The sequence below is a fragment of the Ursus maritimus genome, unplaced genomic scaffold, assembly GCF_017311325.1.
Source record: "Ursus maritimus isolate PB19 unplaced genomic scaffold, ASM1731132v1 scaffold_21, whole genome shotgun sequence".
Taxonomy (NCBI): domain Eukaryota; kingdom Metazoa; phylum Chordata; class Mammalia; order Carnivora; family Ursidae; genus Ursus; species Ursus maritimus.
In genome coordinates this window covers 48,627,708-48,655,395 of record NW_024424564.1, presented here as the reverse complement: position 1 = coordinate 48,655,395, position 27,688 = coordinate 48,627,708, and the positions used below count along the sequence as shown (strand labels likewise).

Sequence of the window (27,688 nt, the reverse complement as noted above, 5' to 3'; positions counted from 1 at the left end):
TTCTAAGTCCAATATCCAACAAAGGGGGACATCAGCTTCTACCTTAAGTGCTTTGTATTGTCTACCTACTGGACAGCAGGCCCCACCTCTAGGCCATGTCTTCACAGAATCTCCACTTGAAATCTTATCCTATTCTCCAGAATTCTCTCTCTTTTTTTAAATAATGGAAGATAAAGACAGAACACATAATGAATCTATTTTTTTTTTCTGAAATATGGACAAATCTTACTTCAGTCCTCTGTACAACCAGAGACCTGGCACCAACAGTCTTTTTTCTTATAGGGCCTACTGGGAAAAGAGGGGCAGATTCAGAGTTACGGGGAGACTAAGGAAGGCACCATCTTTGGGAACAGGAACAGGACCCAGAAACATCAGCTGAGAGATGAAAAGAATGGGATTTATTTATTTATTTATTTATTTATTTTTTTAAGATTTTATTTATTTATTTGACAGAGACAGCCAGCGAAAGAGGGAACACAGCAGGGGGAGTGGGAGAGGAAGAAGCAGGCTCATAGCGGAGGAGCCTGATGTGGGGCTCGATCCCGGAACGCCGGGATCACGCCCTGAGCTGAAGGCAGACGCTTAACGACTGCGCCACCCAGGCGCCCCAAGAATGGGATTTAGAGTGCCCAGACAGGCTCCTGGGAACAAAGATAAAAATGTGGCTGTAAAGTAGGGCAAAAACCCAGAAAGATCAGGCCCAGTGCTAGGCCCTGTCTTCATAGAACCTCCACTTGAAATCCTGTTGTACTCTCTCCAGAATTCTCATTTTCCCCCTCTCTCTACTTATGGTCTAACATACTCCAGAGATAATTTTTATTTTTACTTCTATTTTCTCCCTGGTTCTACTAAGTAACTTCCTTAGGAGACCTGAAACAGGCTTTCAGCTCACTTTAGGATTATTTTACTTTAATTTTTGATGGGGGGTGGGATGGGACGAGTATGGAACTGTGAGGCTGTATTCCATTTCATGGTAGGTGAGAAAAAAATCCTAATTGGAAAGAAAATTCAGTAGTAAGTAGAAAACTAAGTTTGATTTTTAAGATTTTGGCAGAGGGAAGAGGAATGTGTTTCTGAGAACAGACCTTAGCACACACACACAAAAAATCTAAGAAAGAATGTCTTAATGGATTTTCAATTTTCCAATAGGAACACCACTTACCATACAGAGCAGCTTGTTTCCATAGCTCAGTTGGTACTTGGCTTCATGAGCATTAGAGCTGTGGCCAGGCCCAGGAACCTAACCACCATGTTTCAACAACCACAGAGCCTGGATTTTCCAGGAAAATGCCAATTTTCTCATCTGTTGTCCCGATAAATCATCAGAAAGTCCTATAAATATAAATACTATGTGCCTAAATCCTTTCCTAGATAGTATGTTGGTTTAGAAAATATGGACACTGTACTACTATCAACAACTCTATTTTTATGGTAAGTATAACTTCTATTTCAAACATATAATTATAAAGATACTTCCAAATAAAGCCCACTTCTGGGTTGGTACTGGCTGAAAGTACAAGGGGAGAATACTATTCTAACTAATTAAGATAATTATAACTTATAATGGTTCTTATCAGTTTATTTTATAAATCACTACAAGGTCCCAGACTACATCCTCCCTTGAAATGCATTTTGATTAGAAATATATTACAGTAATGTCTAGTCATCTGAGAATTTGTTTTCCAGAACTACGTTCCCTTAAAAACTAGCACTGTCTTTATTAGTTTTCCATCACTGTATGACATGCTTTGGCCTGGTGGTCCAAAGAGGGCCTCCCATCACATCTTGGCCTATCCATTCATTCACTGGGACCTTCCTCCAAGTTATCACAGTCCTATGCGATTCCTTTCATCTGGGGCAGTGGTTCTCAACCTGGGACATGTACTGGGATCACCTATAGGGCTTCTCAAAATACATCTGCTAGGGCTGTGGCCTGAGACCATGAAGGTTTGGGAGGAGGTCCATGCTTGTGTATTTCGACAAGTCTATGCAAATGATTTTAATACATACCCTAGCTGAGAACCACATATTTAAGTGGGCAAGGATAGGACTTAGAACACTGGTCTCAAGGAATGAAGTCTACCATTCTAAAAGGGAACCGACCAAAAGTGTGGCCATCACTAGACTGCATAATAAAAATCGCTCAAGATTATGCACAAGACTGCATAATCAAAATTAACAGATGAGAGATCTGAAAGTACATAGACCATAAGGTTGGGGATGACCTGAAGGACATCTGCTTCTGTTTATAACACATCACTATTTTGTACAGAGTTAAAATGTATTATTTTTTGAAAAAGCAGATTCCAGGCTCTAGCCCAGAGGACCACGTGACCATCCTAGACATAACACTCCCTTTCAGACACAATGCATGTCATGGATCAAGATGGTCAACAATCCTCTGCAGTTCCCATCTATAAATTAGGGGCTAGAGTTTTGTTTTTGTTACTGTTGAAAAAGATTCAGTTAAAATCATGACCCATATACTTTCAAAACAAGATATCACTTTTTCTAATCTCTTTTGCCTCCTAAAAATTTTAAGGCCATCTAGAAACACTACTACAAGTACTTTTAATTTGTCATTACTGCTCTTCAGTGGCTGCAAACAACCAACTTAATTACCTCGCACCCACTCTCACTAATCAAGTGGATTGGAGGCTGAGTCAGTAAGGGTATAAAATCTAAGCACAGAAGGTTCCAACGACTGAAAAAAGAAAAAAAAAATCTTACCTTTGGTTTTTTGTTCCGTGACCTGAAAAACAATGAACAGACATAAATGAATGAGTTTGCTTTCTAGTTCGGTATTTTAAGAGTACTGTAATTCTAATGACTTAAGTAACTTAAGCTATCAGACATGCAGACATAGTTCAGACCCAGAAAAAAAGCTTGAGAGCTCAGACATCCTTCTGTAAAGACAATGGCCATATGTCCAGTTATAACTTACATGGCCACTATTATGGACACTAAAAATTAAAACAAAAAGCATCCCATTACTATTAAATGATGAAACACCTGTACCGAGAATGCTGTTTGTCATTTTGACGCTATGACTAGAGAAAAGCAAATGGGTGGAGCCTAGAAACTAAATCAGCCATAGACACAAAAAGATCACCCTATGATATGGACTCACACACTCGATCTCAATCTAGAAAGCAAAAAGTCCAGGGGCCCATCATCAGAGGTATCAGAGGCCATGGCAGAAAGGCAGGATTTAAAACCAAGCCATGCTACTTCCTGCTGTGGGATCTTAATTTTCTGTTTATCTGTTGCATGGAGATTAGTAATAATAGTATCTCGGTAAAAAGCATTGTTACAAGGATTAAATCGGATATCCTCTGCCAATGCTCAATAAATGTTTGTTATTTTTAATCAAGTTCATGTAAAACAGTATGAAATACAGCAATGACTGAAACGTGTAAATTCTGGACAAATAAAGATAACTTTGTTGAAAGTACTTCTTTATATAGTAACTAATACATCTATGGAAGTGATTAACCTAAAAGGTTGGACAGGCTGAATGTAATAATGGGTTTTTAGAGAGTTTGGAAACGATGATTAGGAGCTACATGGAAAACTGCTTCTGCTATGAAGAGAGGAAAACAAAGGAGGGCACCTAATTATACATGCCCTCTAATATTAAAAAACCACAAAATGCCATGCATAAGAAAAACATCCAAAAGGAAATATGCCAGAATTCTAATAGGCTTATATTATTATTATTATTATTATTATTATTATTATTATTGAGATCATGCATGATTTTGACTCCCTTTTCCCAAATGTTTATCTTCTAAAGCATTTTTAATGGTTCTCTGACTTTATAATAGAAATGAAGATGTCTGGTTATTTGTGGCTGATAATCATACCAAGCTACCACTGTGGGTGCTCATGAAAACATGCTCACCTTTGGGGTGTATGTCCTATAGTTAACCAACCCGCTTCACAGTGGACTCCAGCACACTAATGCCAGAGACCGCATCTGAATTAAATGCCCTAATTGTATGACCTCCTGGAGTGTTCCTTACTTTCTTACATTAAAAGACAAGCTAATTCTACTCTATTGAATTCGTACTAGACAGCACTTGAAAATTGCGTTTCCCTGTACTAACTGTTACAGAGCTCAAGTCTTCTGTGCAATTTTTCTAAAACTCCATTTCACCAAGAATGAAATGACCTGTATACATACCAATTCCTTAAAGCAATTTAAATTTATAACATTATAAATATTTCTTAGAATGCCATTTTGAAGATCAGTTATACAGGAAGTCAATGCCTTCCCCTGCTGTAAGCAACAAACCCAAATAATGTCACATGTGTCTTACAACGTGAGTTCTGTTAAAAGAGCTGTCCTCCAGACGGTGAAAAGCTGGATGATCAAAGCATGTGTTCTGCCAACACTAAACAATGATCCTTCAGCAGCAACAGTTAAACGAATGTGAACGGAATCCTTCCTTGACACCTTTCTCATGAATGGAAATCTAACAGTTTACTCAGTGATGGCTCTAGAAAGAGCAAACTGCTCATGAGAAAAGCTCAAGTTTAATGTCTGTGTGGAAATCATTTAGCTTTAAGTAAAAGCACATTCTTCAAGAAAATTACATTGCCAGCACTTATTCTTAACCAATGATCTATTAAACCATTTCTGAGTGACTCTTATGTACCGGGCACTGCCCTAACCTCCCGGAAATACAAATATGAGTAAAACCTTGAGAAACTTAACAGTCAGTCTAAAGGGAAGACAGACACGAAGAGATGATTGTAAACAACAGGGTAAGCAGCGAGAAGGATGTGGAAACACCGTAAACAGTGCTAAATGAATGAATGAATGACCACATAATAGAACCTCTGGCACATTCTCTACAATTCTTTGCATCATGGCACATTTTATGCCACCTCGCTGAGGCGCTGTCTCTACAATAAGGTTGGAAGCCACTAAGACAATCACATGGTAAGCTTTGTGTTCTTCCTTAAAACTGCTAAATCAGAATTCTGGAATTACACAACGGTTCGGTATGATACAACAATATCCAAGGCCATGTGCTGACCTGGATCCTGCGTCAGCCAATCTAGAAGATTTTTGAACAAAAATGACTGAATTTTATTGTTCATAATTAACCATTTGAAATTTTATTTATGGTGATTTTCTTCTTTGCCATAACTTCTGAACTGGTTCTTAATGCAGATGCGATTGTCCAGCTGTATAAACGACATTCTCTGCATAAATCCCAAATTCGCTCTTGAATAAACCCACACCACCCTGTATTTTAAATCATTTTTTTATTAGTGGGATCCACAATGAAAGTTTACAGATGCATATTTTATCAATCACTTCCAGATACTGATATTTTCCAGTTGAGAAACACTGTTACGTATGTGAAGAATGAAGACAGACCATCTATTGCCTAAAATAATCACTCGATTTGCTATCTTATTACCAGCCTTTGCTCAAGTTCACCAGTGTCCAGCCTATTAACCATTCATTCCCACAGACTGCAAATCCAATTTTTATACCAATTTAGTTGATGAAATGTGAATGCCCTAAAGGAAAGAAAGCCTTCATTGCAGTTTATTCTCTATCACTCCAGCTGGAAGGTCAGTATGCAGAGGGGCAATGCCCTGACACCCTCTCGCTGGTGGACCTGCTTATCACAACCTCAACATGTGGAATGCGACTGCGCCTCCAAAGGCAAGTATGAAAAAAACCTCTGGGTTGTTATCTGACATCTTTATTCAGACTCTTTACTGACATTTTAGACAATTCTAACGAGCTCAGATTAGAAGCAGGTTGATAGCATGAGGATGTGTGGTGAGCACACCACTATCAACAGAAACAGAAACACAATTAAGGCAGACAAACCTTAATGAGCACGCACAGCAGTCTATTATAATATAGTACCAACAATAACGAATATTCCTTTTAATTAAGTCATGAAGAAAAGATAAAACTGTACTTTATATGTTTAATGTGGCAGGGTCATATGCAATCCAATTCAGAAAATATTTCCAGTATCGTTTTTTTCTCCTGGCACTCATAAATGATCTATTTCAAAAATTCAGACTGACTCATGGGAATATACATTATATACAGTAATGCGGGGAAAATTTGTGGTGTTCCGTTATACCCTGCACTGGTTTGTGTCTGACTGCCTTGAGTCTGTTCTAAAGCTAGAGTTCCCTCTGAACCTTGTAACAGTTTCTACCTCTCTAAACTTAGCTTCAATAACCTGGCCCTATAGCAGGACCCTCAAACCTGCCTCACAGTGAGGTCCTGCTTCCCAAGTGCACTAGGCAGTAGCAACAAGAACTGGAGGCAAAACTCTTTACCTCCCCAAAAGGCACCAAAACACCCCTGCTGAACCAGAGCCCAAGTAGGCAATGCTGAAGAATGGCGAGGTGGGGGAAACAGTATCAGACCAGGGAAGGGGCAGAGGGGCACACACTGAAGGAGAGGGGGTGGGGCCCACTGGTCTCTGCTCAGACAGCGCTGAGGTCAAGCACATCAATTAAGACTTGTCAGTTAACAGAGGTGAGGCCTGTGTCTCTTTTGTTTTAGCATCTCTTCCTCCCCAAGCAAGTGCCTCAAAGCCATGCAATATTATCTCCCCCAAAGCTCTAAGCAGACTCTTACAAATGACAGTGCTGTAGAGGGACCAAAAGAAGAACACTGGGGTGAACTTAACAAGCCTTTAAAAGTTACTTTATAAGCCGACCTAAGAAAATGGAGATTAATTATGGTATGAATAAGGAAATTCAGTAAGAATTTAAGTGTTGGGGACTCCCTTGCCTTTCTCAATATTGTTTGCTGAGGTTCTCATTAAATCAGTTGCAACCTTCCTGAATATCTACTTTACGGAAACAAATGTAGGTCTTCAACTTTCTCCCACTTTCAGATCTTCAAACTTTCAAGTAAACTAAGTAAGCAGCATTATTGAGCTGTCAGGTATCCAACCCAAAGCAGTTACTTCTTCTAGATGCTTGGTGGATGTCAAGACAGACTTGAGTGATTAAACCCACCTTCTGAGTGGCTTCTTTTTTCTTTTTATCCTCTTTCTTCCTTTTCTTGTCTTCCATTAACTGTTCTTCCCTTTCTTGCTCCTTCTCTCTGTTAAAGTAATGTCACACCAAAAGGTTAACATCTATATTCAGTCTATTTGTGTAGCAAATGAAATGCTTGTAGATGGTGTGCAAACATTCCATCTCTGTGACTGAGCAGAACATGGTATTTTACTTAAACTAAGAGGATGCATAAAACTCAACACATTTAGTTATCCCCATATTTTGGTTTGTTACTCCTTCTACAAAATATGACAGTCTGGTTTCAAAGAAGCCCATTAAAGTGAGCTTTAAAATATCTTCCTAAAACACACACACACACATACACACACTCAGCAAAAACCCTGATTTGAATATATGACAACGTTTGGTCAGCTTCTGGGGATATTCCTGGAATCCGTGGGGCTATAGAACACTCAGTACCTGGTCTTAAAAGCACAAGTAGAAAGCACATAAAACATACAGGATTAATAATGTCGAAGAAAAAATTTTTGATAGGCAATATTCCTCACAAATAATACAGAATATATTAATTTAATTATGATACACAGATATTTATCACAATTTAGGTATATTTCCATGACATCTCCAGCACGGTTAACATAAAACTCTATGTTCTACATTTCATATTTTTTCTTCTACATTATTAATACTGTAGGTTTTACATGTTTTCTACTCGTGTTTTTAAGGCAGGTATCAAGAGTCCTATAAATCCACGTATTCCTTACTAAATGAGTTCCCAGTTGCATCTTCCTGTACACCTGAATTAACCAGGCTTTGCTCCCCTCAATGACAGCAAAAACGATACACAATACTAAACATTCTAGTTGAAGAAATGGCTGAATCCTAAGAAATTAAGATAATGTAATTGATGCCTCACATCTGAAAAGAACATAGTACTTATTCTATTATGTAACATATTCTAATATATATTCTAATATGATGTATATAGAAAGCTGCCAACTTTTACTCTCTGTATCAAATGGGAAGAATGCATTGCGAAACTACTGCTGTTGCTTCAAAGCTCAAGCAAGGCAGGAAACCCAGACGCCACGCCGCCTGAATGGCAGAGCTAGGAGACTTAGAGATCTAGTGCCCAGCTCCCCCAGAGTACTGAGCAGATTACTTGTGATTTTAGGTGATCCAACACATTAAACTCATGGCTCCACAGATACCATCTAGAAAAATGCGAAGTTAAAAGACAGACAAATTAAAGACAAACGTGAAGTAAATAAATCTTTGCTGACATGGCAAAAATCACAAAGACAGCTCCTGAAGGACTCAAGTCTGGGGAGTGGTAACCACTGAACCTGTACAAAGAACTGAGGATCAACACTGGAGCCGGCTCTCATGACTAGGTAAGTAATGCTTCATTTATAGACAATGGTCACTGATTTAAAAAAAAAAAAAAAAAAGGTGTTTTTTACCTACATGCCAAGCTTTCTGTGGTTCTGTCCCTATTCACAAATATTGGCCTTTCTCCTTCGGTGCTTCTGGCATAAATATACGAAAGCCTAAGGTGCACAATTCACACCCCAAAAGTAACTTCAATGAAAGCTTTACAAATACCATCAAGGAAGAGATTTTATTGTAATTCCCTTAGGCTGAACGCTGGAATTCTTTGGAGTCAGATTATGCGCACCTCAGTCCCAGTTTGAAGCTCTTGGTGAAAATCCACCTGCAGCTGTGCACGACTCTAAGATCATGGCTTCATGAAAACTGGCAGGATGGATGTTGACCATCCATCTGGCCAGAGAGCCTGTTGTATTTGGCTCCCAGAGCCTCTTGCTTCCTCTGGCTGCAAGTGGGAGAAGATGGAATTCCTCATGACCCAGTTACTGTAACTTGGTTCCTGCATTTTAAAGCGCAACGGACTACTGAGAAAGCAACACAGTCTGAAAATCTGTTTAAATATTCAATGCTTTAAAGAGCAGTGAGTTGCAATTTCTCTTTATATCTATTCTAAAAAGTTTATTTTAAAAACGCAATGTAAAAAAAAAAAGCAAAGTAAGTCTTTAATGAACCACATTCTTAAAAACAACTAACCTTTTCAAGTATTTTTTCCTATAAACAGGTAATTCAGGGAAAGGGAGTGAAATTCATGTTCACTACAAGCAGATTTATTTCCAAAATAAACATTTTTCAAAGCTTTCCAGGAGACAGGCTGTGCTTTCACCCTGATCTTTTACTGCTTATATTGGTAGAATTGAGTTTTCTCTTTAGATTTCACTTCCTTAGGAAGAATTTATTTTCCCCACACCAAACCTGACTTAAAAACCTGCCATTTACTTAATAATGAATCAAAAAGTACAGAGTTCACCTTTCTTCTCATTCAGTTGTGCTCTATCCTGGCTGCACATCAGTATCATTGGGGAGCTTTAAAATATCCCCACGCTGAGCCAGAACCCAAGAGGGCAAAGAGGGCATCCACGCAGGGAAGGTGGTTACATACAGGGGGACTGATCAATCAGTAAGTATGTTAATGACGATGACAACCAGGTTTCTCACTGTTGAAAAAGGAGTTACCAAAATGGAAAGGGAAAAAGCTCAAGAGAGTCCTGTGGAGTTGGATCAGAATTAGTTACTGGCATCAACTCATGGTTTTTAACATATAGAGACAGACAAAACAATAAACATAGATGTGATTTTTGTTAGCCCACACATGCATATATTCCTTCATGTATGCAAACACACACACACACACACACACATACACACACACACACTCACTCACTCACCTAGCTCTATTACTGAAAGGACTTGGGAACAAGCAACACCCAAACAGCAATGAACATACCTAGTACCCAGACTGTGGCTTCTACCTACCATTTTTAAGAAGAACTGAAAAGGGCTAACTTGGGGCTAGGGCAAAGAACGTACAAAATGAGTGTGGAATGCTTGTGGCCAAGAAGCAAGGAAATGTTCAACAAATGATGAGGCGTGTCCAATGGTTACAGAGACCAATCTGAAGGGGTTCCTAGTTACTAGCTAAATCTGGGACAGTGTGCACATAAAAATAATGATGGTAAGAAATCATAAGCCATTGTATAAAACAGGAAAACATGAGTCCATACAGATAGAAATAAGTAAATGAGTAAGTTAAAAGTGAAAGAAATAGAATATTCACATAGTTTTAGGGTATGTTCTCATAAAAATACTTATTAATCAGAAAGGAGGAAAGAGTAGTAAGTACACAGAGGAGAAGCCTGGCAGACACCACCTTAATCAAGTAAAACGCATGAACATCATCATAACGGGAAAAACTGAAATTGTGAGTTGATCAGATGCTCTGAGAACACAGAATCTCTTCTATGATATTCCTCTCCAATATGTATAACCTGAATATCATCATAAGGAAATGTCAGAGAACCCCAAATTGAGAGGCATTTTACCAAATAGTGGGTCTGCAATCCTCAAAAGTTTCAGGATCACTGAACCTCACGGAAACAGGAGGAGATTAAAGAGACAAAATAACCAAATGCAAAGTGTGATTCTTTGCTGTGAAGGCCATTACTGGGCTAAGTGTCAAACCCTGAGTAGCGGCTGAAGATTAAATGGTAGCAATGTATCACTGTTTTTTTTTCATTCTGATAGTTGTTTTGTGGTTAAATAGGAGAACGTTCTTGATTTTTAGAAATATACTAAAGTACAGGGGAAAGGGATGCAGGTGATGGGACACTGGGACGGCAATTTATTCTTAAGTGATTCAGGAAAAGTGCTGTTGCTGTTTTCATCATACTGCAACTTTTCTGTAAGTTCAAGATTGTTTCAAAATAAAACAAAATTTTTAAAAATCAACAAAAACCATTATCGGGGTAGCACCCCAAATCAAGTACATAGGAATCTCTGGGGAGAGAACCACTACTCTAAATTCTTCTGTTTAAGCCTACACTTTAAAAGGCATTTATACCTCAAAAATCAAACCTTTCATCCAGCAACCAAATACAAGTGCCAGGCGACTAGCTGGGTCCCACTTAACCATCAACTGCTTCTTAGTCTGAAAGCAAAAGAAATCATTCACATTCTCCCCCATCTCTAACTACACTGCCAGACGTAAGTGTACACACTAATCTAGAATAAACCTAGAATAGTAAAAGCCAAAACTACTTTTAAGAATGTCTAAGGTGGAAAAAAATACAACAGCGTTTTGTTTCTTTATTTTAATAACCATTAACTGAAAGAAGTAGAAGTAACTATTTTTTGAGAAAGGCAGTACTTGAATAAAGGGGAAAATATCTGATATTCACCTGAGCTGAGGCAGAGCAGGACTCCTGCTCTGCTCACAAGTTCAAAACACTGAAGAGCGATTGTGCTAACATTCCTAAAAACCCACCACATCACACATTCAAAGGCTCCACGTGGCTAAGACCACACAGGGCAAGTTAAGAGCTGTGCCATCTGGACACCTCCCTAGAGCTCACATTCAAGATCATTCACAGTACAGTTCTTTTTTTTTTTTTTTAAAGATTTTATTTATTTATTCGACAGAGGCTCATAGCAGAGGAGCCTGATGTGGGGCTCGATCCCATAACGCCAGGATCACGCCCTGAGCCGAAGGCAGACGCTTAACCGCTGTGCCACCCAGGCGCCCCCACAGTACAGCTCTAACTTCCATATTTTTCCTCATTCATTCTACATTATCTGACAACCTTCCTCCTTTTTGTGGCCCAGTCACACCTTACCCTGTGGTCAAGTCTTGGCTCAACATCCATCTACTTCAACTCCAATTCACAGAAAACGTGCCTTCCTCTGGACACCCCACCACCCCTGCCCTGGCTTGTCGTCTGGCCCCCGAGGTGCTGGTGGCTATCCGTCACAGGCAGCATCAGAGCACATGAAACGGCTTCTCTACAGCATGGCACCTTTGAACAGGGAGGGCCCTGGCAACAGAGATTGGTTTGGGGCTCATCTGTGTTTCACCTCTCCTCTACCGGGATGCCCAGGAATGGATCCATTCCTTTAAAAGACACTTACGGGTGCCTAACACGAGCTGGCACTTTCCTAAGCACTGGGCATAAAGCAGAAATAAAACCAAACCCCAGCTCTCAGGGGGCTTACATTCCAGTGGGGGAGAGAGGCAACAAACGAAAAAGATATACAATAAAACTCTACGTATAAAACACGTACTTCGGGTGGCAACAAGTGGCCTGGACAGGACAGGGTGGGGTAATCTGATGGAGATGGCAGGCAGGGAAGACAGCATCTTACATATATATGATGGTTAGAAAAGGCCTCTCTGATCAGGTGGCCTAAGAATCCCACTGAAGGGAGGGATTACATGGCTATCTGGGAGACAGCATTATGAGATGGTGTGTCTGAGGAACAACAAACAAGGAGGCTGGAGCAGAGGGAGGAAGGAGAAAGTGGTGGGTGAGGTAGGACAGGTAGCAGGGGCTCTTCTTAGAATGACTGCATTTTTCAAATTAACTGGGACCTATCTTCTCACAACTGAATAACGACCACCACTTCCAAAATCTCTTTTTCTCACCTTCAATCAAAAAGCCCACCTCTCCTCTCAGGTGTCAACATTTGGAGAGCTGAGGCTTCCGGCCTCAGAGGTGGCTGGCATCCCTCCCTCAAAGTGCCCATCACACTGCAGAAAGGTTAGCTGAATACGTTTGCATTTGCTACCTATGAAGTCTCTGAATGCAGGGTAATGACCTTACTCTTCTTATGCACCCAGCAAAAAAAATACCAGGGACACATCAGGCCCACCATGCAAACGTTACCAAAATCCATGATTACAAAGTGAGGGAAATTTTTCTATCCCTTGGAGGAACATGTGTTAAAAAAAAAAAAAAAATCCTCCAAACAACTAATGAAATCATTTACCATACACTGAATTACTATTATGTGCCAGGCACTGGGGGTACAATAGCGGTGAAAGAGAGACAGGCCCTACCCTCAGAAAGCTGACAATCCAGATGGGAGACAGACAGACAAACAAGGCCAGGAAGAAAATAAATCAAGAAAGGGACTATAGAGGTCCAAGGGAGAAAGGATGAGTGGGCTACTTTATACAAAATGTTCACAGAAGGCCCCTCTGAGGCAGTGAGAGGCCTAAAGGAAGAAAATTATCTGGAGGGGAGTGACCAACCAGGCAGAGTAAGTAGAAGGGCCCTGAGATGGGAAAGTGCATAGTTTGGGGCTTTATTCATTTTGGGGGGTGGGGGCGAATCCCCCTCCTCCTCCTCCTCTATCCTCCCCTTACAGCAAACACCCCCACACACCCATCAGAGTCTTCTGGGCTTAGATGTAACAGCCCTCACTCACACCAAAAGAACAGGACGCCTACTTCTTTAAAGCTTCCCTTCTACCTCATTCATTCCTTCTCTTTCTCTCTTTCAGTGCCTGCTTGATGCCAAGCACTGGGCTAGAGGCCGAGAATTCAGCAGCAAACAAAATGCAGTGCTGCTTGCCTTCCCTGGCCTCTCAGTTTAACTTTTTCAAACAGCTGTATCTTCCTCCCCTTACAACCCAGACAACATTGTTAGGGCAGGAACCTGTGCTCTTCATGCTCTGCCCTCCATGTCTGAAAACAGCTCACAGCTTCTCTGGTGTTTTGAAAGTACCAGAACTTTGGGCATGTGAATTCATGGCCTCTGATAATCCAGGTAAGAGACCAACTTCTTCCCACCAACGAGAATCTCCTACTTCATCATCTTTTTTCCACAACTAGAATCATGACCAATGGTTCCTGAACTCATGTGCCCAAGCCCATCACGCTTCAAACATCAAGTAGAGGCAGGGCTGACAATTTCATACTTGAAAGCAGTAACCACCAAGATGCTGCTGCAGTGAAAAGATTTTAAGAACCTCGATTCACATAAACAGCCAGGGTTCATCTTGACAGGAAAACACCTCTAAAATAAGGAGCATTTTCTTTTTCATTACGGTCTGGACACCTGCCCATCAAACAGCATCAAAACCTATTCCTGGGGTGCTTGGGTGGTTCAATTGGGTAAGCGTCCATCGCTTGATTTCAGCTCAGGTCATCTCTCCCTCTCCTTCTGCCTCTCCCCTCTGCATGTGCGTGCGTGCGTGCTCTCTCTCAAATAAATCTAAAACACACACACACACACACCTATCCCTGATGCTCTGTGGTAAGTGTGGTAGCAGTTCATTACCAACTCCACAGAACCGAGGCAGACAGATGTGAACGGATACAACGCATCCACCCAACATGTGAAACATGCCAGAAGCAAACCAATACTGTAAAAAACAAAACAAAATAAAAACAACTCTTAATACATCAACAACTTGGATGAGTCTCCAGGGAATTATGCTATGCGACAAAAGACAACCCCAATGGTTACATACTGTATGATTCCATTTATATAATATTTCTGGAATGACCGTGGTTGTCAGGGGCTGCAAGGGGGTGCGGCAGAGTAAGACGGGTGTGGTTACACTAGTGATCCCTGTGGTAATGGAACTGCTCTGTATCTTCACAGTGGTGGTGAATACGTGACCCTACATGTGGTAAAATTATAGACAACTACACACAATATACACAAATAGGTACAAGTAAAACCGGAAAATCTCAGTAAGACTGGTGAGTTCTATCAATGTTAATACTTCGGTTGTGATACTGTAGTACAGATCTGCAAGAAACTACTGATCAGGGGGAGCTGGGCAGACGGCACACGGAATCTCTTTCTTACAACTGCATGTGAGCCTACAATTATCTCAATTAAAATTTTAATTTAAAAAAACCTTCAACATTGACTCATCCATTTAAAATTTTTTCCAAGGACTTCTATTTTAAACCATTTTTAAGTAGTTCTTTTTGAAAGTCATGTAAGAATCAAAAAGAATTATAGAAATTATTTAGTCCTGGTATTCCCAGAAATGCATTCCCAAAAATATTCTAGAATTTACAATTCACTCTAATATGTTCAAATTGTTGTAAAAATGAAGGTTCTTGGTCTTGAGTACATTAGATACATGATAAATATGATACCACAGGTGTCTTTAAAAATCTTCCTCTACCATGTAATTCATCATACGATTCTTTTACTGAGAATTTTAGTAATAACGTAGTAATATATGCTATTGTTCGACTCTGTGTGGATATGTGCAACAGCTCAGTCAACTCCAATTCCAAGCTCCCTTGGGCCTATTTCCCTCAGAACTAGAGACCGAGATGTGATTTATGTTCTGCCAATAAGGTGTGCCTGTGTACGACTTTAGAAGGGAACTGATGGGGTTCGGGGCACAGATCTTCTCAGGGAGCAGAGCCCACACCTGTAATAACGGTTTCCTGAATGTGCAGGAAGAGGAAAATGCCCCCATGGGGCCCTCCCCAGTTCCGACGTGTGGTTCCCAAGAATCCGTGAGATAGTGTCACCAGTAAATAAACCCCCTGGCACCTGTGAGAGTGAATTCTGCGGTCTGCACACACAGACTTATATGGAGTTTTTCCAAAGCACGTCTCATATATGTGGCTTGTATATTTATTTCCTTAAAAGACAAATGGTTATCTTAGCAATTTATAAAACATTAAGAAAATAACTAGATCCCAAATCATTAACAACCATAACCAATTAAGAATTAATGATACCACATGTGTATCTGGGGTAAAAAAAAAATTAACAAAAGAAGTGCCATGAAAGAGTCAAGCAAAGTGCTCAAAGTATCCATTTAGAGTGTTTTAATTAAAAATGCACACAAAAAGCAAGCATGTTGGAATATATCCATTCAGGCAGAGGAAATTACATACTAGGGTACTCCAAATATCTTTATTGGATCTATTCTTAACATTTTTTTCATTTGTTAGTTCTGACTGAGAGAATTTAATGGGATGCTAATGTAATTTGCACATGATATTAAATTAGTAGACAAAACCAAACAGTACTGAGGCATAAAAATCATTCTAACACTGAGTGGCTCATGCGAAGAAAATGGTAACATTAAACCTAGAAAAATTAAGGTAAATGCATTTTTCATTTAGAGGGATATAGAAATGTCTCCTGCCTTCAAATGCATCATGTGACATGTGATTGGCAATTCTTTTGTATCTCAGGAACAAAATTTAACAGAGCTCCTTCTTCATATGGGTTATCTTCTTACATGAAGTTATACAAAGCAATGCTTCTCCAATTTTAATGGGAATCTCATTAAAGTGCAGATTCTTATTTAGTAGATATGGGTTGTAAACTACAACTCTTCATTTCTAACAAGCTGCTGGTCCCTGGACTTGCCTTTGAATAGCACAAGTACAATGCACTTGGTTATTTCTTTCCAAGAAAATATGGAATTGTAGTCATTTCTCCAAGAATAAATACTAACCTCATTACTATCAAACTTATGCCTTGTTATTCCCATCTGTGTTTCAGTGCCAAATTACAGCATAATCTTTACAAAGTTATATTGAAATGCAATTAACCTCATGGAGTACTAAATATGTATGGAACTCCACCGAAATGACATTAGGAATTGCTAGGGCCAAAACTGTACATGCAAAAAAAAAAAAAAAAAATCTGGATGAGCGCAAATCTGCGCCATCAGTAGTTGAAGAGTGCCATCACCTGCACGTAGATTTCGGAGATGTCAAGCATGGAAAGAATGCCAGTTTCAGAATCAGTGAAACACGGCAAGAAGATTTTTGTACACCTAGGCTCTGACTCTAAGCTTCTCACAGATTTCCCACTTTCTGTATTTTGAGACACATACAAGGAATAGGCTTATTTAGAATTAGGCAAACTAAATAAAGATAAAATATTTAAAAGAACTTGTTTTCACTTTCAGAAATTCCACGTGGAAAAAGTTGTAAAACCAACAAGCCTAAAAAACATCTAATTTGAAACCACTCTTAGTATACCTTACATATACTCTTGCTAGGCAGCCCAGCAATCTTGAATAAAGGGAACTCCTAGCCTTCTGTTTTTGTTATTTTAAAGATTTTATCAGGCAGAGAGAGAGAGAGAGAGCACACGCGCACCGGTGGGGGAAGGCGAGAGGGAGAAGCAGACTTCCCACTGAGTGCAGAGCCCGACGACGCAGGGCTCAGTCCCAGGAGCCTGAGATCATGACCTGAGCTGAAGTCAGACGCTTAACCGAATGAGCCACCCAGGCACCCCTTCTCCTGACCTTCTATTCGATCTTAGTCCAGCTGTGCAAGAAATGCTTTACATTGCTTTGGAAACAGTCTCCTTGCAGCTTCTGCCCACTGGTCCTAAGCCTTCCTTTCCAGGCTGCACAGAGCAAGTCCTCTAGACATTGTGGTCACCCATCATGCATCCCCAAGGCATTCCCAGTTCCTTCCAACACTGCCTGTGTGGTCTGGCTCTCTATCCCCTCACACTGGGGTCATTATCCCCAGAACATGTTCGAGTTTGTCTATACTCATCCAATTATTGGGCAAGGCAGCACGAGAGCAGGCCTTGCCACTTCCTCGTCCCAGAAAATATACCACTGCCAGGACGGTCAAAGAGCCTGTGTGCCTTCTCGGAAATCACATCTTACTGAATTACAACCATCTAACACCCCTATTTTTCACAGTACTGCAAAGTCACTTCACAACTGAGTGCAGCATCTTACATGTACCTCTATTAATGCCCTCTGTGCCAGACTGTCGGCCTAGCATTGATGCCCCCTAGTCTTCCCTGCATTGCAGGAAAAGGTCTGAAACTACATTTCTCAGAAGCCCATTCTCCATTTATTCTAGGTTAGATGGGCTGAAGTGAGGCACACCCATGTGAGATTTGGAAGACAGAAGTCAATATGCTCTGAAAACAGCTGCAAGCAGGCACACAGGCAGCAGGAGACCGGACTTTCCACTTTCACAGCAGCTTCCAGATGAGTTAAAGCCATACAGGAGCAGGAGGCAGCTGAGATCACTACTTTCCTGGGAACCTGGCACTCTAATTTCATCAACAATAACAGCGCCCCCATGCTCTGAATTCCCCCCCCTCCCGACTTTCTAAATGGTTGTGAAAGTCTTTAATTCCCTAAAGTCTTTCCTTCGTGGAATATACAGTGGATTCTAGCAAAAAAAAAAAGGGGGGGGGTGGTATTAGAATTAATAAATTACCTTAGCAAGGTTTTAGGATACAGAATCTATATATAAAATAAATGGTATTTCTATATACTAGCAACAAACAATCAGAAATTGAAATTTTAACAAACCCTATTTACAGTAGCATCAAAACTTACGAACACTTAGGGATAAATCTGACAAAAAGTGTGCAATCCCCACACACTGAAAACTATAAAACATTGCTCAGAGAAAAATTTAAAAACCTAAGTAGGTGAAGAGGTGTACCATATTCATGGATTAGAAGACTCAATACTGTTAAGATGTTGATTCTCCCAAAATTAATTTATGGATTTGACACAATCCCTATCAAAATCCCAGCAGATATTTTTTTTTTAAATAGAAATTACAAGCTCCTTTTAAAATTTCAAAAGGACCCAGAATTGCCAACAACTTTTAAAAGGGCAAAGCTGGAGGACTTACATAACCTGACACCGAGACCTGTTCTAAAGATAAAGCAATCGGGGTACCTGGGTGGCACTACTGGTGGGACATGCAACTCTTGATCTTGGGGTTAAGTTTGACCCCCACGCTAGGTGGAGAGATTACTTGAAAATAAAATCTTAAAAAAAAAAAAAGAGTAATCAAGACGGTGGTGTACTGGCATCAAGATAGACAAAAAATTCACTAGGATGTGATGGATTCCAAAAATAAATGGACAGAGATACAGAAGAATGATTTTCAAAAAAAAGGTGCAAAAGCAATTCAGTGTAGAAAGGACAGGCTTTCTAACAAATCAAGGTGGAACAACTGAACATATTTAAAAAAAAAAAACAAATGAACTTCAACCCATATCTTGCACTATATATAAAAATTAACTCAAAATGAATAACAGACCTAAATATAGAACCTTCAACTACAAGAAAACGTAGGAAAGAAAATTTTTGTGATGACCTTGGGTTAGGCAAATAATTTCTTAGGTACAACACTGAAAGCAAAATCCTTAAAGAAAAAAATTGATAAATGTGACTCAAAATTAAGAACTTCTTTCTCTTCAGAAGATGCTGTTAAGAAAATGAAAAGAACTGCAGACTGGGAGAGAATATCTGCAAATCATTCATCTGATAAAGAACTGATGTCCATATATATTCCACATATATAAAGAACTCTCAAAACTCAGTAATAAGAAACAACCCAATTTTTAAAACAGGCAAAAGATTTGAACACTTTATCAACGAAAATATACAGATGGCAAATAAGCACATGAGAAGATGTTCAACATCATCAGTCACTAAGAAAAAACAAACTAAAGCCACGATGAGATGCTACCACATGCGTACTTATTAGAATGTCCAAAATTAAAAAGACTGACCTTACCAAGTTTTGGTAACTGGAACTCTCTCATGGTGAGAATGTAAAATGGTACAATCACTTTGGAAAACGGTTTGGCAGTTTTCCACAATGTTAAACATAAACCTACCATATGACCCAGCCATTCCACACCTGCGTATTTACCCTGGAGAAAAGGAAGCATACATCCAACACAAAGACTTTGCAAATGAATATTTTGTAATAGCTGAAAAGTATAAACTACTCAACTGTGCCATCAGTAGATGAATGGATAACTATGGCAGAGCATGCCATGAATGACTACTTAGCAGTAAGAAGAATAAACTACTGATACACATGACATGGACAAACCTCAAAATTACAATGAGTGAAAGAAGCCAAATAAGTACTACATGTTCCATTTGTATAAAATTCTAAAAAAAACAGAACAAAGCAAAAAACTGAAAACTAATCTATAGTGACACAAAGCATATCAGTGGCTACTTAGGGCTTGGGGAAGGACAGAAAAGGATAGGAAGGAGTACTGACAAATGGTCACAAAGGGACTCTGGGAAATAAAGGATACATTTATTATCTTTTGTGTACATAAGTCAAAATTTAACGTATATTGAACACTTCAAATATAAGCAGTTTATTGTATGTCAATTATACCTCAGTAAGGGGCTATAAAGAAAATTAAAAAGAGGGGTGCCTGGGTGGCACAGTTGGCTGAGTGTCCAACTCTCGATTTTGGCTTCAGTCATGATCTCAGGGTCGTGGGATGGAGCCCCACATCGGGCTCCTCGTCCAACTCCTCGCACAGCAGGGAGTCTGCTGGAGATTCTCTCTCCCTCTGCTCCTCCCCCTGCTTTCTCAGATAAGTACGTAAAATCTTTAAAAAAAAAATTTTTTTTTAAAGAAATAAAAAAGGAAAAAAGAAAAGAAACGGGAGAAAAGATCTTTCCTGCATGGAATACCCTGAATGGCCCCCATTTTCCTGACAGATCCCTGACTGATACACCCATCTGAGATCTCTTCAGCATTGAAATTTCACCCAGGCTGTGCACACTATTCCCTAAAACAGTAAATCTTTAAATTGGGAGCTTCTGTATGGATAACATTCCTACGATGGGTATAAAGTTTCATTTTTAAATGCAATGAAACCTCCTATGAAAGAAATCTTAGTAAGTCAACGTCTGAATTTCTAGATCTTTATCTTTACATTTCATTTAATATTCTGGATCACTGCAAACTACCAGCACCTTCACTGTATTTTCTCCTGAAGTTTCACTGGTAACACCCGATGGTGTGCTCACGCTGTAACTCTGGGTCAAATCGGCTAATTTTTCAGCCATTCTTGTGGTTTTGTTTGCCTTTAAACTTAGCTTCCTCAAGCTCAAAGCACCCCTTAGGTTTTAATGTGCTAATTTGGTGAATAAATCTTTATTAACAACATTTTACTCCTGAAAGTACTTTCCCATACACTCCAATTAGTATGCCAGGCTCCTAAAGACAGCCTGAAATTAGCAGTTGTTTTACAAAAATCCCAACAGGCGAAGGGGCAACACCATGATGAGGGCTATACCACATACTCTAATATTTATATCCTGGAACCACTAAAAACCATGTTTAAAACCTTAAGGGCCAGACAAACCCACAAAAGCCAGACAGGCACTCTACCCTTGGCATTCAATAACAAAGAAAGCAAAAAGAAATGAAGAGTCTACGCCAGGGCTTTGCAAAGAACTATTCACTACAGAATAGTGATGATAAAGGGTTCCTTAGCAGAGAAGAAAAGGAGTTTCTCAATCAGAATCCACAGCTTTGAGGCACATGTTTTTAGAACTGACAACTTATTAGCAGTACAGTGGGGGCTGTGTTCACAAACATTTAGGTGATCTTGTTTTTATGTTGTTTTTTCCCCTTCTCTGCCTGCCTCCATGCCTGGTCCAACACAATTATTATATTAAAAGAATAATAACTGACCTTTGAAATCAGTAAGATTGTTAGCAATTCAACCAAAATTATAGTACGCTGACACTCTATTAAAAGGCAGTTTTAAAGGAATTAGAGTGTGACATATGACTGTAAGAGTAGGTGGTATCCAGACACATCAAGGACTAACTCAGAATGTCTGACGTGCTCTACCAGTGTCCATCCACACCAGGGCCTCATCTTTGAAGATGCTGATGTGGAAGCCTCAGTCTGAGGATCAGATCCCTGTGGAGACGGTATAGCAGATTCTGGAAGGTGCTGGGAGGTTTGTTGCCCACCAAAACAGGGGAAGGGAGTTGGGTAGTGTGTGCCCTCAACTGGGAGCCATTATCCTCAGGCTTTGGACACTCCTTTCTCACTGACCAAGCTACTTCTTCCCTCGAGGCTATACCATACACGTAAGAAACGTGGCTAAACGAAAAATCTTTAAAAGCATTCCTCAAATTTAAGGAATAAAGAGAGAATCCAAACGATAAGACAACTGGCTCTCCTCTGACCATGTCTAGGGCTGATGTATACACAGTATCGTGTTCACAAGGTCAGAGGGGCAGGAGGGGTGTTGTCATAATGCAGGCCCTACAAGGAAAGTGATTGTTGCACACATTTTTAGACTCTGCCTTAGAAAAAAACCAGCATTTTATGTCAGGAATTAAATGGAAGAGGTATGGACTTTCCTAAGAGATCACACAGTATCTACCGCAAACAGTGAGGGAGACAGGCAGTGTGTAAGCTTCCTGATTATTCTGCATTACTACCATTTTATTAAGTTTGTGCCTGTTACTCTAATTCTGGAAATCCTCTGAGAAAGGGTGCTATTTGTGACACTTATCTTGGTATTGAAAAAATTAGCAGAGAAGGAAATCAGCTCTGAATTCAGGATTCCACAGGTGACAGTCGTACCCTACTTCTCAATGCTCTTAATTTGTGCTCTATTTTCAGAATAGTAAAAATGGAAAGTCGTGTTCTTGGGTGCCAGCAGTTGTCATTTAAATTTAGCAAGCTGAAAGATAATAATTGAATTACCTTGAGGAAAATGTATATTTCTGAAAGATAAGCACGTTTAATGTTAATAAGTAACCAACTACAGAGTAAAGCTAACTCATGAACTTACATGACCCAATTCTTTAAAATTATACACCTGTGCAAAAATGATTCAAAATTTAAAATATGATTTATAAATAGCCTTTTGATAACAAATAACCCACCACTGACCTGTATTTAACTTTTCAGGATCAAATATCGGATGCCTAACTCCACTTAAGATGATATTCAAGTGTCTGTATACAGTTTTGTACCTAATTTCTACTTAAGCAGCCTGAGGGAAATCTTTAGAGAATGCTCTATCTACATTGCAATCTCTAATAGATAATCTCAGTAATTGCTATGTGTAACTATTATGTTTTTCTGAGAGAATACTTAAATTTCTCTTAAGGTTTCAAGATCTTTTGTAGCTAAGAACTATACTTTATATAATTTGAGTCTAGAGATTCTCTGAATTCATGCAGTATTTCTGTATTCCTCTGTATTCCTTTGTTTTAACGCCTTCAGTTTCCAACAAGTTCTTCAAAGTTCTTTTGATTCCACCTCCCACAATTCCATATCAAGCATGGTAAATTCCAACAAGCAGAGCCTTCTACCAAGTTTGCCCAGTAGAGAGAAAAAAAGCACAGACTTGGAAGTCTGGCAGTTTTAAGATCAACTGTATGTATCCTCGACCTCAGACACTAATGGCAGGAACTGGGGCAAGTTATCTGGCCTCTAAGTCAGTTTTCGTATCTATAAAATGGGGGTATACTACCTATCTTGAAGAGCAGCTGTGCTGATTAGAGAACATGGATGGAAAGCACCTAACAATACCCAGCCTATGGGCTGCTGTTGTTGCTGTTGCTTCTGCACCGGTGTCCTCCTCTTTCTCCTGCACATCAAGCGGGTATGATGCATAAAGCACCAGAGAAGGGCTATGGGTAATACAAAGAGGTATGAGACACACATCATTTCCGAGAAGAGGCTCAGGAACCACCATGACTCTCTATAAAATTAGATCCATGTCTCACACCTTAAATGAAAATAAAGTCCAGATGGAGAAAAGATTTAAATGTGAAGGAAGGAAGGAAGGAAGGAAGGAAGGAAGGAAGGAAGGAAGGAAGGAAACAACTAAAGCACTTGAAGAAACTGTGGCTAATTGTTTTTTTCATAATTAAAGTGAACAAAGATTTTTTTTTTTTTTAAGCAATCTCCATACCCAACATGGGGCTCAAACTCACAACTCAAGAATCACATGCTTTACTGACTGAGCCAACCAGGTGCCCCCAAAGACTTTCTAAATCCATAAACAGTTGCTGTATTTGTATAAAATGCAGATTGTAAAAGTAATTGGCTATATCTGTATAAGATAGAGCTATATAAAAACTTCAAAACAATTATTATGATAAACCTACCAGTAACAAATCAGTATTTGCTGAGGAAAGATTAGCAACTTATATCACAAAAGCTAGGTTTCCCATAATATATAAAGAGCGTCTACAAATCAGTAAGGAAAAGACCAACAATCCAATTGAAAAGTGGGTGAAGGAAATGAACAGTTCACAGGGGAGGAGATAAAAAGTTCTAAACATATGAAAAGATGACCTACTGCATTCCCTACAAGGGAATAGCATAGTAAAACTATACTGAGATACCATTTTTCACTTACCAAACTGTCAAAGACAAAATTTGGTAAAAACACAGTGCCATCAAAGGGGTCAGGGAAAAGGCATTCACATATATGGCTGGTGAGAATATAAACTGGTACAATCTTCATAGAGAACCATTGGACAGCAACCTACCAAAATTAAAGTGCACATAGTTTTTGACCCAGCTATCTTACTTCTAGGAACATATCACAAGAAAATAATTACACATGAGGAAAATTATCTATGTAAAGGATATTCGTTGCAACATGTTTGTAATGGCAAAAGATTGGAAATGGTCCGTCAATTAGGAGATTGGTTAAATAAATTACAGCTTATCCACACAAGCGCATATAATTGCATATATAAAAGGAAGTTTTTTATGTACTAATGAAAATAGATCTTCAAGATATATCATTAAATTTAAAAAGCAAGATGCAAATACGTGCACTTTATGTTGCCATATGTGTAAGAAAAAGGGGGGCTTATATGCAATTCTTAATATATTAATAGAGACTCCCTGGAAAGACACACAAAAAATGAATACTGCTGTGTCTGAGGAGGAAAAGCTGGGTGGCTGTAAGACAATCGTATACTTTTTTGGCCAGATAAATTCGGTTTAAAAAAAAGATAATACAGCAAGATGTTACCAGCAAGGGAAACGGTAAAGGATACACACGCTTATTTCTTACAACCCTTTTTTAAGTTTTTATTTAAATTCCATTTAGTTAACATACAGTTTGGTATTAGTTTCAGGCTTACAACACAGTGATGCAACACTTGCATAGATCACCTGGTGTCCATCATGACAAGTGCACTCCTTAATCCCCATCATCTATTTCACCCACCCCCTCCACCCGCCTCCCCTCTGGTGACCATCAGTTTGTTCTCTATAGTTAAAAGTCTGTTTCTTGGTTTGCCTTTTTCCTTTTTTTTTTTTTTTTTTGAGATTTATTTATTTGAGAGAGAGAGAGAGAGAGCAAGCGAGGGCAGATGCACAGGGAGAGGGAGAGAAATCCTCAAGCAGATTCCCTGCTGAGTGAGAGCCCTACAAAGGGCTCTATCCCAGGACCCTGCGATCATGACCTGAGCTGAAACCATGAGTGGGACGCTTAACTGACTGAGTCACCCAGGCTCCCCTTTTCCCTTTTTTTAGCATGTTATTTTTACAACTGCACGTGAATGTACAATTACTTCAAAATAAGAAGGTTAAGTTAAAAAACCCCAATAATTGGGGCACCTGGCTGGCTCGGCCGGTGGAGCATGTGACTCTTGATCTCTGGGTTGTGAGTTTGAGCCCCACATTAGGTGCAGAGATTGCTTAAAAATAAAATCTTAAAAAAAAAAAAAAACCAATAACCTATTTTATTTGAATAAACTAATGTGAAATGGATCTGGAAGCCAAATGCGTGGTCAAGGCAGTGATGCTATCCTGAGCCCAGAAGATCACACTGTTAGGCGTCACCACAGGAGCTCTGACTGCTCCGTGAGATCCCCCATTCCCCAGACAAGCCCCATTCCTCTCTGCTCCTCTGGTCCATATGCTCCCACACCTGGAATGCAAATCCTCTCTCTTTCTTTTGGTTCTAATCAGGCCTTCAAATAGCCAAGAAATTTCCCCTGGGTCAGCTCCCCATTCCCTCTAAACCTCTTTCTTATCACTGACACTTCCGTGTTTTGTGTGATGGCACAGAGGGAACCACACATGAAGATGCAAGCTGCCCCGATCGGCCATAAGAGTAGAACAAAATCCTCAGAAACGAGCTACAAATGGACAACTACGAGGTTTCAGGGACTCCCTAATTTTACCTCTGCGAGGGGGCTATGAGATGGTGTGAAGACACAATGTAAGAGAGGTGGTCAGGGGAGACTCCAAAGAGTAAGAACTGTTTTCTCCACTTCCCCTGGGGCTGAAAGTGCCTGGATTATTAGATATGAGTCATCCTGCCTCCTGGCTACACCTTAAAATGGGAAAAGAAATGGATGGGCCAGGACACCTTAACTTCAGGACGCTAGCCATTGAAATCCTTCCACTAAATCACCCCTTATATGGACTCCACGCTCACCAAGCAACACACAGGACACCTAGAGGAAGGACAATTTTGGGCAGAATGTCCAGTGGGAACCTTAGAGCAAGGGGCAGCAGGAAAGTAGACAGGAGGAGTCAGTAAACAGGGTAAGAAGTTGGCCAAAATCTTCACTTAACTGTACTATCTCCAAGAGAAAACTAGCAACTAAAACAAGTTTGCATTTATAGATTTTCTGAGCACTCAACTGGTATAGGAATATGGCTCCTGAGACATCCAGCTGAACTCTGGAGACCTAACTTGGAATACAGGTAAGAACTATTGTCAAATAATTCATACACCTGAGAGAAGGAAACAACTACATGCTGTGGTGTGTCACAGGGAATGGAAGACTTAGAATCTTCTGGAACACAAGACAGAACGCTACAGGTGTCAACAGAACCGGGGGGGGGGGGAGGGATGCATGGGGTGGGAAGGGCAGGAAATGGGACACTTTAGAGGGATGCCACCATTGTCGGGAAACCTAAAGGTTCCCAGAAACAGCCAGGCCTTTTTGCTAAAAGCACATTACGCGGGGCTTTTGAGTTAAAATTTACAGTTCACGTTCCCCTACATGCCCGCCTTAGCTTTACCTTTTTCATTCATTTTATATGACATGCTCCAGGCCTTTACCAAATTAGACCAACAAGTCCAGTCTTGAAAAGCTAACAACTGCTCTCCAAACACACCAATTTCCTTTTCCTAAAACAAAGCCTTTAAAAGGGAAGGGAAAGTGAAGAAAGAGAGCGTGTTCACAATGCCTGCCAGTTCTTTTAGCCAACTTGGGTTTTCCGCAATTAAGCTTTGCACTGCTGTATGTGCATCTTTTGTTAAAAAAAAAATAAGATGAAAGGAGAAGGGACATGAAACGCTGAGCACCACAACTAAGCCTTAAAGGTGCTATAAGCAAAAGGTAAAAAAAATTTCCAGGAAGATGAAATGATTTAAGCGAACACTTGAACAATAAGTTGTGTGCACACATACTCAAAACCATTCACTGCCTCCAGCAGGGTAGCTTCAAAGAGTCTCTCTCTCCCTCTTCTAAGTCGCTCTAAAGCTGACAGGGTGACAAAGGCTCCCCAGTAGGTGGGGGTGATGAGAGAAGGGGGCTCAAACCTCACCCCTCCCTGCAAGGGAGAGAAACCGCATATGAACACATACCCGCTGGCATACTCTAAATCTTCGCTCCTGCTCACACTCAGGACGCTGGCTTCGGCTCCAGGACCCCTGTGGCCTGTCCACAGCTATCAAGAGTTTGGGCATTCTTCAAAAAGGATTCCCTACTACACATTCCATCACCCACAAGTAGCCGGTATAGAGCGGCAGAGGTCAGGAGGTCAGCGCATTCAAGCTAGATGCCCTACCGTGGCAGCTTCTCAATGCCATCGTTGTAAGCTGTATCACAACTGGTTGCTAATCGAGTTCCTAAGTTTACCGCTAATTTTTTAAAAATAAAGGGTCTCCCTCTGTAATAAACTGTATCTTTTCCCCTGCATTCACACAGCATCCCCCAAAGGACATGCCTTCTTCTGGGGACTCAGCATACAGGAGAAAAAGACAGAAATGGTGTTTATACGCCAGTAAGGGAAACAACCAGT

At 40.0% G+C, this 27,688-nt stretch overlaps 1 protein-coding gene across 4 annotated transcripts in view; it reads right to left on the bottom strand.

Moving 5' to 3' along the window:
- Nucleotides 1-8,742, bottom strand: part of LOC103676367 (trinucleotide repeat containing adaptor 6B) — a 63,959-nt gene extending 55,217 nt beyond the window's left edge. For 2 of the 4 annotated variants that reach the window (XM_040637572.1, XM_040637573.1), the window contains exons 1-2: nt 7,015-8,742; nt 2,731-2,752 (exon numbers count right to left, since the gene is read on the bottom strand). In XM_040637572.1, the coding sequence (XP_040493506.1) occupies nt 2,731-2,752; nt 7,015-7,071 (79 nt within the window). In that variant the 5' untranslated portion in view covers nt 7,072-8,742. The remainder of the gene's footprint in view (nt 1-2,730; nt 2,753-7,014) is intronic. The other 2 variants (XM_040637574.1, XM_040637575.1) reach the window with 1 other exon arrangement.
- Nucleotides 8,743-27,688: the final 18,946 nt, after the last annotated feature.